The 13,773-nt window shown below is 40.2% G+C and overlaps 1 protein-coding gene across 4 annotated transcripts in view; it reads left to right on the forward strand.

Moving 5' to 3' along the window:
* Positions 1–283: 283 nt before the first annotated feature.
* LOC5509746 (outer dense fiber protein 2) overlaps positions 284–13,773 on the forward strand; it is a 28,795-nt gene continuing 15,305 nt past the window's right edge. For 2 of the 4 annotated variants that reach the window (XM_048731394.1, XM_048731397.1), the window contains exons 1-15: positions 284–477; positions 1,437–1,565; positions 1,647–1,703; positions 2,128–2,211; positions 2,774–2,851; positions 3,143–3,226; positions 3,861–3,956; positions 6,425–6,516; positions 6,943–7,072; positions 7,243–7,374; positions 7,625–7,699; positions 11,625–11,696; positions 12,095–12,211; positions 12,497–12,568; positions 12,781–12,824. In XM_048731394.1, coding sequence (XP_048587351.1) covers positions 1,449–1,565; positions 1,647–1,703; positions 2,128–2,211; positions 2,774–2,851; positions 3,143–3,226; positions 3,861–3,956; positions 6,425–6,516; positions 6,943–7,072; positions 7,243–7,374; positions 7,625–7,699; positions 11,625–11,696; positions 12,095–12,211; positions 12,497–12,568; positions 12,781–12,824 — 1,250 coding nt within the window. In that variant the 5' untranslated portion in view covers positions 284–477; positions 1,437–1,448. Of the gene's footprint in view, positions 478–796; positions 831–1,415; positions 1,566–1,646; positions 1,704–2,127; positions 2,212–2,773; positions 2,852–3,142; positions 3,227–3,860; positions 3,957–6,424; positions 6,517–6,942; positions 7,073–7,242; positions 7,375–7,624; positions 7,700–11,624; positions 11,697–12,094; positions 12,212–12,496; positions 12,569–12,780; positions 12,825–13,773 lie in introns of all 4 variants that reach the window. The other 2 variants (XM_048731395.1, XM_048731396.1) reach the window with 2 other exon arrangements.

Genomic DNA, 13,773 nt, shown 5'->3' on the forward strand with positions numbered 1-13,773 from the left:
GGGTCACAAAATGAAAAGTCTTCTTGTTTTCTTGCCTTTTAGGAATAAAAAATGCAAATGTCGATGTGAAAAACGTTTTCTATTCCAACAAGTTGGAATAAAAATTAAATCATTTAATGATTCCTTTTTTCTAAAAAATCCTTTGAATTAAAGCGCTTTTTCTTCTGGGATATGGAATGGGAAATCAGGAAAAAAGTAAAAAGTACAAAAATCGCTCGATATTGCGCGAGCTAAAAATGATCGAAGCCAAATTGTCCCCAGTCTTCCTCGGAAACTCGCACAAACGAGGCTCTAGCGTTTCAAAGAGATTATAGCCAATCAGCGGTTGCTGTTCGGCGTCTAAACAGAGGTCAACGGCTTGGTTTGTAAAGATTGTCGCATTGAAAATGGAGGGTTATTTAGTAGCTAATTTAGTTTGATACAAATCATTGTGCTCTTCACAACACTTCCTAGCCTTGGAAATTACTTTCGTGCGAGGTAAGTTATTTTAGCGCTGTAAACTCGAGATGAAGTTTCTCTGAAAAGGGCGCGAAAATTCGGAAATGTACAACTCGTGGGTTCGATTGTTGACGTTGTGATCACAAATATAATTTTTATCAGCGAAATCTCGACAACATATTTATGAATCTCTATGTCACTATAAAAAATGAAGGACTTTAATAGTAAAATAGAGGGCTGGAGCAACACCAGACTGCTCTTTTGCCAGTTCGACTGTTTGCAAGTTGATGTTTACGTCCAACAGACAGGCTCCAGCTCACGTTTTGTGATTTGTGATCTTCTCTTTGCATAAATACAGGAGGAATGCATTCATTTCATTGTCTGAGAGAAAGGTCGTATGTCTCTTTACTCTTTCTTTTGTAAATACTATGCCTATTGCGTTTGCAATAATTTCAATTTCTTAGTAACATTCTCATTCACACAGCAACAAAGATATTTAATAACCATTTGCATTGGTGTTGTTCAAATTATGAAAAGAATATAATTCGTTTTTTTTATCTGCTAAATCTCTTTTACTTTACATTCCTTACTAGATATCTTACTTCTTTCATCTTTTATATATCATTCCGTGGACTGCAATTAGATAATGTAATGTAATGTAAAAAATATATAAATACAAGTCAAACTCAACCCCTTACCGTACTATATGGTACAAAAGATGACTAAATAGACAAGGTGTTTCCATAAATCTTATTAAACGGCCAATATTCCCTCAAAGGCTTCTTATGTACTCACTTAATTTTTGTGCATCCTAATTTTCGCGACACTTAATTTTCATGTCACTTTATTTTCGCCAATCTTTTGAAATTGTGGAATTCGGGAAAATTAACGTGACGTGATAATTAAGTGTATTTATTATAATATGGTATTATAATAGGGTATTAATTAATATTATAGTAGGGTATTAACTATAATAGGGTACTTTTATTCTGTTTCAGGGCTAGTCGTATATGATGACTGTTGATAATGATAAACCAGTCCATGTACACGTAGATAGGAACACACCAGTTCATGTTCATCTAAAGAAGAAAAAGAAAAAGTTGAAGGGGGCCCCTACCGCTGTCGAGGTAACTTAAGACACCTCACGCAAATGATTGACAGGTATAATGTATATTGTATATAACTTGGCTTCGCTATTTAATTATTAGGAAAGGCTGAAACACAGGGATAAAAGAATGACTGGAATTCTAAGTAAAGGATCTCAGGTACGTTTGTTGGCTTACATAAGTTTATGATTGTATAAGTACTAACAAGTAATGCAACTTGACAATGAATGAAAACTATTAATAAATGTACTGTATGTCCCTTCAAAACAATTGCAATTAAACTCATCAACACAAAATAATTGGCCAGTGGATGCCCAATGGAGATTTCTTGTTCTGTAACCGTGGCAACCATGTCACCATCCTACACTGGGCACCCGTCACACTGATGATCAGTGGAATACTATTAATTTATTTTATTTTTTTTATAGGTAAATAATATTTAGTGGTACCTGTGGTTAAACAGAAGAATCCCTTTTAATACGAAAGCCATGATATGTGTTTTTGTTAACAATGTAGATGAGCTCAACCTCATATTGATGGGCCATCGTGATATGAATCTCATGTGTGATTTATTAAACTACAGGGAAGATCAGTAAAAAGAGTAAAGTCTGCATCCCCGCCCTTTATCCCTGCACCAGCAAGAACCAGTAAAGGCATATCATGGGAGGTAATAAATACATCAGACTGTCTCCTTAGATTTCTAACCATTTAAAATAACATGCTCTCTGACTAGATTTATCATGTTGTGTAAGAAGGACTCTTATTAAAGACAAACATTTGGCTGCCCGTTTCTGATAGACTATTTAGATTTCTTTCTATCATACTCTACAGTAGGTTGAACTACATGTGTAAGAATGGATGACCACGCCTCCATATTATTCTATTATTATTGATTATAATAATATAAACCTCATCATTTTGGCTGTACCTAGTTTCCCTTAGCCATTCTGGACTTGTCATGCTTTGTGGTGCTTGAGGGGGGCACCTAGTGTGACGAGTACAGAACAGCTGTAAGGGAGACAAGCCTGTACCATATGTGTACTCTATTTGGTACTTGTGTTTGGCAGATATTCCATGTCATGGATTCTTTCTAGAATAAATATCTCCACCTGTGTAAACTATATTTAGCTATGTCTGGTTTATTGTCTGGCCTATACTCGGTGTATACTTACTATATGTTTGGTTCTCACTGTGTTTGGCAGACATTCAATGTTATGGTGTTATTCTAGAATGAATCTCATCGTCTGGACATCAGTCCTCCAAGTAGAAATGGTGCAATGAATATGGATGAACTCTCAACCTCAGAGGTACTGTAGGTGCAGTCTATAGCAGGTAGCCAGCCGGGGTAAGGGGGGAGCCCCAGGGTAGGAGGGGGGGGTTTCAAAGTAGGATATTTTGTCAATCCAGATTGAGGGGTATCCCTTTATGGTGTTTAGGATGTAACATTTTTTTTACCATACAATATCTCTGATATCTTTCTTTTTTTCTTCAAATTTTTAGCCCTTTGCATTTAAAACAGACACATTGCAAAGTCAGAATACAAAATTATTTTCCTTTATTCACGCAATTAACAATTGTTACTTTCTTACTTCTCGTAGGAGGAACTTGTTCATGGGAAAATGAGAAACTATGAAAAGAAAATCAGTAGCTTGATGAATGAAGTTGGAACACTGAAAAATGAGGTGAGCTATTACTAATGGACACTTGGTATAAAGACCGCTCTTTCGTACACAGGAAGGGATCTAGGATAGGGGGTGCTTACAAGGGTGGGGAAGGGGGGGATTTGTTGATGCTAGCCCCCATCCATTTCTTTTACAATTTCAGTCCGAAAGAGAGGGGAAGAACCCTGGATCTGGTACTGACACCCTTTCCAATCTCCAAATTCACTCTTTTTATTACAAACGCATTGTATCTTTTTGTACTGCACAGCTGATGTGTATGTATTTTAGTTAATATAATCAATGAATTCTTTTGTAGCAAAAATGTTAAAAGATGTAGTAGTACGTCGTGTACAACGTGTGTGCCATATAAGAGTGGTTACAGTAGTCGGAAATACTGAGCTCTAATGACAAATTTCTGTCAGATTCCCACATCCAACGAAGGACACTTTCAAAAGTATAATTTGGTATGTTTGTGTTCCCTTTGCGAACCCTACTAGAAAGAATGGAATCTTTTTTGGCGGATTCAGAGGTTTGGAATTTTTGGGGTATTGGAAAATGGATGGTAATGATGCTAATGTAAATAGGGGGTAGACCATAAAAAAACTAGCTTTTATCAGATCCCTAAATCTGCTGAAGATATTATCACCCCCTGCAGATGGACTTGCGCAAGTCTCTCAGAGTTGTCGAGAAGAAGGATGAACAGTTAGATGCATCACGGAGAATCCTACAAGACCAAGAGAGAGAATTACAAGTAAGTTTAATCGATTTGTCCCACCACTGGATAATTCTACTAATCACCCCCACTGTAGCCAGCGTTGACAACCAAACCTATTCTTGAAAAGTCCATTTGCAAAACAGTGACTGTTGTCTTGTTCTGACCTACTTGAAAATGAGTAGTCCATTCTGATTGGTCAAATACAACACACCCTCTCATTTACCCATAGACTATTTGAAAGTCTCTCTCTCTTGGTCGATGTTTGTTTTTTTAATGAATGCCTATCCATCACACATCTGTTCGACAGAGTGTTCGATGTCACGAAATCCTTCGGCCTCACAGATGACAAAAACTGTGTTTTATGCAATCGTATCATCGCCAATGCTTTGATGGCCCTTCTTTGCCCTGGAAAGAAACTGGAAATGTTGAACTGCTTTTGTGCCGATTTAAACGCTGAATTCCACGAATTTTCACTTATCGCATCTTCTGCCCTTTTCTTTTACACATGTTCGCTTGACCAAGCGAGAGATACTGGCACAGAGTCTATGGGCTTTCCATGACTGGCGCATTGTATTTGTCCTATCAGAATCGACTTTAGACTCATTTTCAAGTACAAAAATACAACGGTTGCTGTTTTGCAGACATACTTTTTCGGGGTAAAGTTCAGCTGTCAACGCAGGCTATGCCCATTGATAATGAAGACAGCCCTTAAAGCCACTTATCCGACTTGCATGACACCTGGTTTCATAGGCTAAAATACCATTTCATTAGTGAACACCCATTTTATTAGTGAACTAAATCTGTGAAATTCAGCCCCTCCTGCAATGATAAATCCAAGATGTTTCTTGAATATTAAATAATTAAGCGAAAGTTATATTTTTAAGTAATGATTAAACTTTGAAATATTAAAAAAAATCAACATTGTGAGGAAAGTTGGACAAATTGTATTAAAGACTGCATTGCTTACTTTCCTTCTCCATTTTTGCACAGAGGATACTACTAGCATCTTATGTGTGCTCTTTCTTCTGTCTTTAAAGGAGACTCTAAGACTTTTAAAAAGACTCTTAGCCTGCATGATAACCCCCAAACCCCTGTCTTAAGGGAGTGTTTATTAAATACACGGGGGGGGGAGGGAAGATATTGAGGGGGGGCTCCGAAAATGTTTAACCACCAAAAGGGGGGGGGGCTCTGAAAAAAAGGTCCTCTAAGGGAAAAGAAAGAAAAAATTGGGGTTCTATAAGGGGGGGGGGGGGGGGGGGGGGGGGGCACCGAAAGAAATAATTACAATGAAAGGGGGGAAATTTTAAGGTGTCTTGAGTAAAAATCTTCCCTCCCCCCCCCCCCCCCCCCCCTCGGTGTAATTAATGAACACTCCCTAACCACTAGAAATCCCATTTTTCCTACTATCAACACATATTGTATCTATTTCAATCTCTCTCTCATCCTGGTCCAATCCTACTCCCTCCACCCTTCCAACACATATTGTATCTATTTCAATCTCACTCTCATCCTGGTCCAATCCTACTCCCTCCACCCTTCCAACACATATTGTTTCTATTTCAATCTCACTCCTCCTGGTCCAATCCTGCTCCCTCCACCCTTCCAACACATATTGTTTCTATTTCAATCTCACTCTCATCCTGGTCCAATCCTACTCCCTCCACCCTTCCAACACATATTGTTTCTATTTCAATCTCACTCTCCTCCTTGCCCAATCCTACTCCCTCCACCCTTCCAACACATATTGTATCTATTTCAATCTCACTCTCCTCCTTGCCCAATCCTACTCCATCCACCCTTCCAACATATATTGTTTCTATTTCAATCTCACTCTCCTCCTTGCCCAATCCTACTCCATCCACCCTTCCAACAGATATTGTTTCTATTTCAATCTCACTCTCCTCCTTGCCCAATCCTACTCCCTCCACCCTTCCAACACATATTGTATCTATTTCAATCTCACTCTCCTCCTTGCCCAATCCTACTCCATCCACCCTTCCAACAGATATTGTTTCTATTTCAATCTCACTCTCCTCCTTGCCCAATCCTACTCCCTCCACCCTTCCAACACATATTGTTTCTATTTCAATCTCACTCTCCTCCTTGCCCAATCCTACTCCCACCACCCTTCCAACACATATTGTATCTATTTCAATCTCACTCTCCTCCTTGCCCAATCCTACTCCCACCACCCTTCCAACACATATTGTATCTATTTCAATCTCTCTCTCCTCCTGGCCCAATCCTACTCCCTCCACCCTTCCAACACATATTGTATCTATTTCAATCTCTCTCCTCCTGGTCCAATCCTACTCCCTCCACCCTTCCAACACATATTGTATCTATTTCAATCTCTCTCCTCCTGGTCCAATCCTACTCCCTCCACCCTTCCAACACATATTGTTTCTATTTCAATCTCACTCTCCTCCTGGCCCAATCCTACTCCCTCCACCCTTCCATTCAGGCCATACATGCATTCATGGAAACTTTTTTGACTTTGTCAGGATTATAGAAAAGAACTTAAAAATTCAGTGAAAGAGAATGAAGCCTTGAGGCACTCATTGACGAAAACAAAAGAAGACGTGAACATCTCAAGGTAGAAAATCATGTTTCTTTTAAAGAAAGTCTGAGCACTGTTCTGGAAATTCTATCCATCTCAAAAAAGCGTACCCCATATCATTTAGGGCAATTCAGGGTCTCACTGTATAAATACATTTTCTTAGATCACAACATTTTCTTAGATCACAACTGTATCCTTGTTAACGGGGTTTCCTTGTATGAGTACAGTTTTGTGGTACCAACGGTGTCCTTATTAACAGGGTCTCACTGTGTGAATACATTTTCTTAAATCACAATTGTATCCTTGTTAACGGGGTTTCCTTGTATGAGGACAGTTTTGTGGGTCCCAACGTTGTCCTTATTAATTAACGTTCTTTTAGGTCATAATGAAGTCCTTATTAGCGGGGTTGATCGACATTCTTTAACCACTATTTGTCATTGCTGAAGCCGTTTTTTCTGTCAGAACTGAATTAGACATGGTTGAAGATGAACGTGAGCGTTTAATCAAGAAGCTAGTTGAGATGGAAATGGACGGGAAAGCCGCTAGCGAACAGTTCCTTAAGCTACGAGATGTCGTACGGAGACTCAAGGAGGTGAGGAGAAATCCAACCACCCTTAATCCTTCCAAAGGGTTCAAGCCGGTTACTGAAAAATGTTTGAGGTTGTGTTCTTTCATTAATTATGATACACCATTCATGATCTCCACAGATAGAATATAAGATACAGATATTTATTTGCCACAAACATGTTTTTATTTTCCTAGGATAAACGCATGTCCGCGGCAGACACTGCCATGCTGACACGACAACGTGAAATACTGCTACAGAAACTCGAGGAGTTCGAGAGAACCAACAAGGCGTTAAGACGGATGCTGCGAGAGACCCAACAATCTGAGGTGGGTAACCATTCATCTCACGTGATGGTCAGACGTGCGGGAAGACCGACGGACGGATAGAGAAAAAGGCTGGACAGACAGACAGACAGACAGACAAGTGGATGGATCAAACATACAAATAGGCAAACAGACGGAGGGGTAGATATACTGAAGGATACAGCGCTTTCACACTAAAACTCGCTAGTGACACCTGCTCATAATGTTATAGTGTTTGTTCTTTGTATGTTTATACACTTGCGTGATATTGTAGGAAGAGCATCAGCATCTCCGTCAGCAGCAGGACGTCCTGCTCAGAAAACTCACCGAAGCCGAGACAAGCAACGAGGTAAGCCTATAATCATAGTTTGCACTCGGAGACATGCTGAAGAGTCCAGCGCTTTCTCGTTCGGCCACGCAGAAAGTACTCCCGTGAAATCTGTGAGCATGCACTGGGAGCGTACAACTGTGATATAGTAGGTACCATGAGTGAGCCCATCACTAGGAGCGTACAACTGTGATATAGGTACTGAGTGAGCCCATCACTAGGAGTGTACAACTGTGATATAGGTACTGTAAGTGAGCCCATCACTAGGAGCGTACAACTATGATATAGGTACTATGAGTGAGCCCATCACTAGGAGTGTACAACTGTGATAAAGGTACTATAAGTGAGCCCATCACTAGGAGTGTACAACTGTGATAAAGGTACTATAAGTGAGCCCATCACTAGGAGTGTACAACTGTGATATAGGTACTATGAGTGAGCCCATCACTAGGAGCGTACAACTGTGATAAAGGTACTATAAGTGAGCCCATCACTAGGAGTGTACAACTGTGATATAGGTACTATGAGTGAGCCCATCACTAGGAGCGTACAACTATGATATAGGTACTATGAGTGAGCCCATCACTAGGAGTGTACAACTGTGATATAGGTACTATAAGTGAGCCCATCACTAAGAGTGTACAACTGTGATATAGGTACTATAAGTGAGCCCATCACTAAGAGTGTACAACTGTGATATAGGTACTATGAGTGAGCCCATCACTAGGAGTGTACAACTGTGATATAGGTACTATGAGTGAGCCCATCACTAGGAGCGTACAGCTGTGATATAGGTACTATAAGTGAGCCCATCACTAAGAGTGTACAACTGTGATATAGGTACTATGAGTGAGCCCATCACTAGGAGCGTACAACTGTGATATAGGTACTATGAGTGAGCCCATCACTAGGAGTGTACAACTGTGATATAGGTACTATGAGTGAGCCCATCACTAGGAGTGTACAACTGTGACATAGGTACTGTGAGTGAGCCCATCACTAGGAGCGTACAACTGTGATATAGGTACTATGAGTGAGTCCATCACTAGGAGTGTACAACTGTGATATAGGTACTATGAGTGAGTCCATCACTAAGAGTGTACAACTGTGATATAGGTACTATGAGTGAGCCCATCACTAGGAGCGTACAACTGTGATATAGGTACTATGAGTGAGCCCATCACTAGGAGTGTACAACTGTGATATAGGTACTATAAGTGAGCCCATCACTAAGAGTGTACAACTGTGATATAGGTACTATGAGTGAGCCCATCACTAGGAGCGTACAACTGTGATATAGGTACTATGAGTGAGCCCATCACTAGGAGTGTACAACTGTGATATAGGTACTATGAGTGAGCCCATCACTAGGAGTGTACAACTGTGATATAGGTACTATGAGTGAGCCCATCACTAGGAGCGTACAACTGTGATATAGGTACTATGAGTGAGCCCATCACTAGGAGCGTACAACTGTGATATAGGTACTATAAGTGAGCCCATCACTAGGAGCGTACAACTGTGATAAAGGTACTATAAGTGAGCCCATCACTAGGAGTGTACAACTGTGATATAGGTACTATGAGTGAGCCCATCACTAGGAGTGTACAACTGTGATATAGGTACTATAAGTGAGCCCATCACTAGGAGTGTACAACTGTTATCGGAACTTCCTTGATTTGAAGTTCGATTTTGTTCCGTTTTTTTTCTATGTAAGTTCGATTCGATTGTGATTGCCGAAACACTTTCTACTTTCTCGGGGGTGTCTACAAAACGAAGACCTAAAACCTAATACCTAAAACCTGTGACCCCAAGCTACGACTCCCAAAAAATTGCAGTTATTATTTAGTTTACCTTTTTTTTTAAATGGCTACACAGCGCGATAGTTCATAAATTTTGTTGTGCTTTTCAACAAAGTAATATTCTCATTTGCACGCGCCAATGAACAAACCATTTTTAATCGTCGTTATTCGCCCCATTGAAAATTATAGTTGCACTCATTTTTCAGACACGCTCCTTTGCCAGAAAAATTATCCCGAAAACTCTCCCGGTAACCTAACAGACCCGGTAATTACCCGTAATTTAGAGAAACGCTCTTCCCTGGCGAGGAAGAGAGTTTATCGAACCAAAGCTTTAGCGTAGCGTGCCAATACGGGTTTCCGACAAGTGAATTATAATTTCTAAAGTTTATGAATAGATTGGCCAAATAGTTATTGAAATCCTAGTTTTGTCGATGTCTGTAGAGAACTTGAACCCCTAACATTGTGTGGCATTTTACGTAAGGAAGACAAAGAACAAGTAAATAAAGTCTCATTTTTTAGAAAAAAACTCGGACGGTACAAAATGCAGGTTGCAGGTTAGATGCAGGGTCAGGTCGGATCAAGGTCGGTTGCAGGTCGGGTGTACAAAATGCAGGTCGGGTGATTTTACTGTTTTTTTTTTTTTTTCTTTTTTTCTTCCTCTATTTCCTTCAATTTCTACGGCTCACGTGACGCGTTAAAATATTGAATACTCAGATTCTCTTTTATTACTAAGCAATCAAGTGACCGTGGGAAAATAACGAATATCTCGCCAGCGATTTGCTGCACATCATCTAAACTTGGGTTAAGTAATGTATAACGGTAGATGGACAAGTAAAAAAAAAATTATAGGTGATGACCACACAGATCACGCGACCGTGGGAAAATTACGAATATCTCGCCAGCGATTTGCTGTTCATCAGCCAAACTTGGGACAAGTAATGTATAACGGTAGATGGACAAGTCATCAACTATAACTTTATTCGCTTGTAAGGATCACTGATTCCACATGAAACTTAGCAATATTTTGGGGGTCGTTGCTTTTGGGGTAGTAGCTTTTGGAGTCACAGGTTTTAGGTTTTTGGTTTTAGGTTTTAGGTCTTCGTTTTGTAGACACCCCGTTTCTCGGATGAAAGTTACACGTTACCTCTTGTGACTTGTGACTTGGATCGTCGGAAAAATACATTTTAACCCTAAGGGATAGCACCTTGGGTGGGGTCAACAGAAATATTTACCCCAAAGAGATAGCGAATTGGGTGTGGTAGAGATAATTTTTTTTACCCGAAGAGATAGCAGAATCGGAAAAACCGTCAAAACGTAAGAAATGGCAGTTGGTCGAAATATAGAACGATCATCCCCGTCTACTTTTCTGGAGAGTCCCCCCCCCCCCCCGGGCTTGCGACTGTGACGACTTCAGCGTTACTTTGGCTTGGTAAAGAGTTATTACTGTTCTTGATAAAAGTTTCAAGAATGAGTTTCTTGAAACATGGGCCGAACAGCCATGTATACAACGAAACAATTCGACTTTCGAAATTCGTATTTACTAAATTCACTTGGAAAATCCGTCTCAAGATTCATAAAAAGGTTTCATCAACTTTAAGATAAAGTCTGCGAAATTCCACTAAAATTTCGAATAATTATAACAAAGTCCTAAATGACAACTTGTCAGTGTTCTGTTTAGAAGTCGGAATCGTAGCCCCTCCTCTTGCAAACCCCAAAGAACACCATTTCTAATAAAAATGTTTTTATTTTTTATTTTTAGTCGCCCTGATACTATTGCCAAGACAAGAACTCCTAATCCGCGAAACAAAATAGATTCTATTTATCAACACAATGTGGGATTACCTGACGTTTTCTCATTGTCTGACTTTCTTTACAGATGGCATTTCAATAAGTCACTTATAAAGATTAATCTGTCCAGAGGATCGCATTACACGAGACCTTTTGCCCTGAGGCGACACGCTGTAAACAAACCGAACTCCAGCGCGTTGTTAACCGGCAAAAGCATGCTTTCATTCTTCGTCCCATTTTCCTATATTAAGCCCCTATATGTCTAACACCCCACATAGATACTTTCCTAGAGTAACAACATGAGTTCTAGTACGTTCGAGTGTGAAGGTCTGGATTTCGACTCGGATTTGTTGCAGAGGTTTCAAGTGGAGATTTCTGAACGAGACCGGCAGATAGAGACGCTTCTCGCACAAGTCGAGGCGGATAAGGTGAGCAGTAAACACATGCTGCACAGTCTAAGCTCATCTCTTGGGTGGGTTTAAGGTACAAGTACATCCTGATAACTAGACCTCAAAAGAATATCGATCTATCGGGAGTTCGTGTTATTTAGAGCAAGAGTACCTTATATAGAAACAGAAATACTCCGAGATAACGTTAGGTTCGTGTTAACGAGGGTTTGAGCTGACACGATTATCATTTATTAAAAAAACGTAGGCGATGTCATTGTATTGTAATATTATGTGAATTTTCCATATTTTGTGATTCTCGAAAATTAAAAATAAAAACTATTGAGGGCTAAACATTTCAACATTTCAACATTATATTATCTCTCCTCCAGAGCTCTACCTTTTATTTACTTTTCCCTTATTTCGCTCATCTGTGGTAGGATCAAGCCATAGCCTTTGACGATCTGAAGAAGACGATGGAGACGACACGTGCGCACCTCCAGAATCAGCTGCGCACCAAAGAGATGGACATAAATAGGCAGCAGGTCCAGATACGGGTAAGAAGGAGTCCAGCCAAGTTTTTCTGGGAGTGGGGTGGGTGAAGGAAAAGTAGAAGTTATTGGCGAGGTGGAGAAAGGAATGGATTGATAATGGATGGGTTGGGTGGAGAAAGGATTAGATTGAGAATGGTTGGATGGGGCGGGGAAAGGAGGTTATTGTGTATTGGAAATCAGCTGGTTTCTGGAGCGCCGATGGAAACCTCAACCGAGAAGAGACAAAAAATCTATTTAGAATCCGCGCTATTTTACAAGCCATCCGCATTCTTTCTCTTTCATTGACAGAGTATGAACGAACAGCTAGAGCAAAGTCAGCTTGAGGTGGAACATCTTCAGGGATTATTAGCAGCTTCTAGGGTAATGGCTTCAGTCTGTTCACATGGTTTCAATTCTCAGTTTGAAGTGTGCTTTAGTAATTTCTTAATGGTAAAGGCCTTAGTATGCTCAGTTTGAGATATGGCTGTGTTTGTATCAGGGTCATGAGAAAGGGGTTTTGTACTATCAATTCACAAAGTAGGCAAGAAAAGGTTGTGATCGTTTATTCGGTATTTTTTTATATTCTTTTCTAGGAGAAATCTGCTAGAGAAAAGGAAGCACTAAAAAAAGCTGCAAGGTATGCCACATTGGCTACACATCCATCACACATTGGCTACATATCCATCACACATTGGCTACACATCCATCACACATTGGCTACACATCCATCACACATTGGCTACATATCCATCACACATTGGCTACACATCCATCACACATTGGCTACACATCCATCACACATTGGCTACATATCCATCACACATTGGCTACACATCCATCACACATTGGCTACACATCCATCACACATTGGCTACACATCCATCACACATTGGCTACATATCCATCACACATTGGCTACATATCCATCACACATTGGCTACATATCCATCACACATTGGCTACATATCCATCACACATTGGCTACATATCCATCACACATTGGCTACATATCCATCACACATTGGCTACATATCCATCACACATTGGCTACATATCCATCACACATTGGCTACATATCCATCACACATTGGCTACATATCCATCACACATTGGCTACATATCCATCACACATTGGCTACATATCCATCACACATTGGCTACATATCCATCACACATTGGCTACATATCCATCACACATTGGCTACATATCCATCACACATTGGCTACACATCCATCACACATTGGCTACATATCCATCACACATTGGCTACATATCCATCACACATTGGCTACATATCCATCACACATTGGCTACATATCCATCACACATTGGCTACACATCCATCACACATTGGCTACACATCCATCACACATTGGCTACATATCCATCACACATTGGCTACACATCCATCACACATTGGCTACACATCCATCACACATTGGCTACATATCCATCACACATTGGCTACACATCCATCACACATTGGCTACATATCCATCACACATTGGCTACACATCCATCACACATTGGCTACATATCCATCACACATTGGCTACATATCCATCACACATTGGCTACATATCCA

Source organism: Nematostella vectensis, chromosome 8 (assembly GCF_932526225.1).
Source record: "Nematostella vectensis chromosome 8, jaNemVect1.1, whole genome shotgun sequence".
Lineage (NCBI taxonomy): Eukaryota > Metazoa > Cnidaria > Anthozoa > Actiniaria > Edwardsiidae > Nematostella > Nematostella vectensis.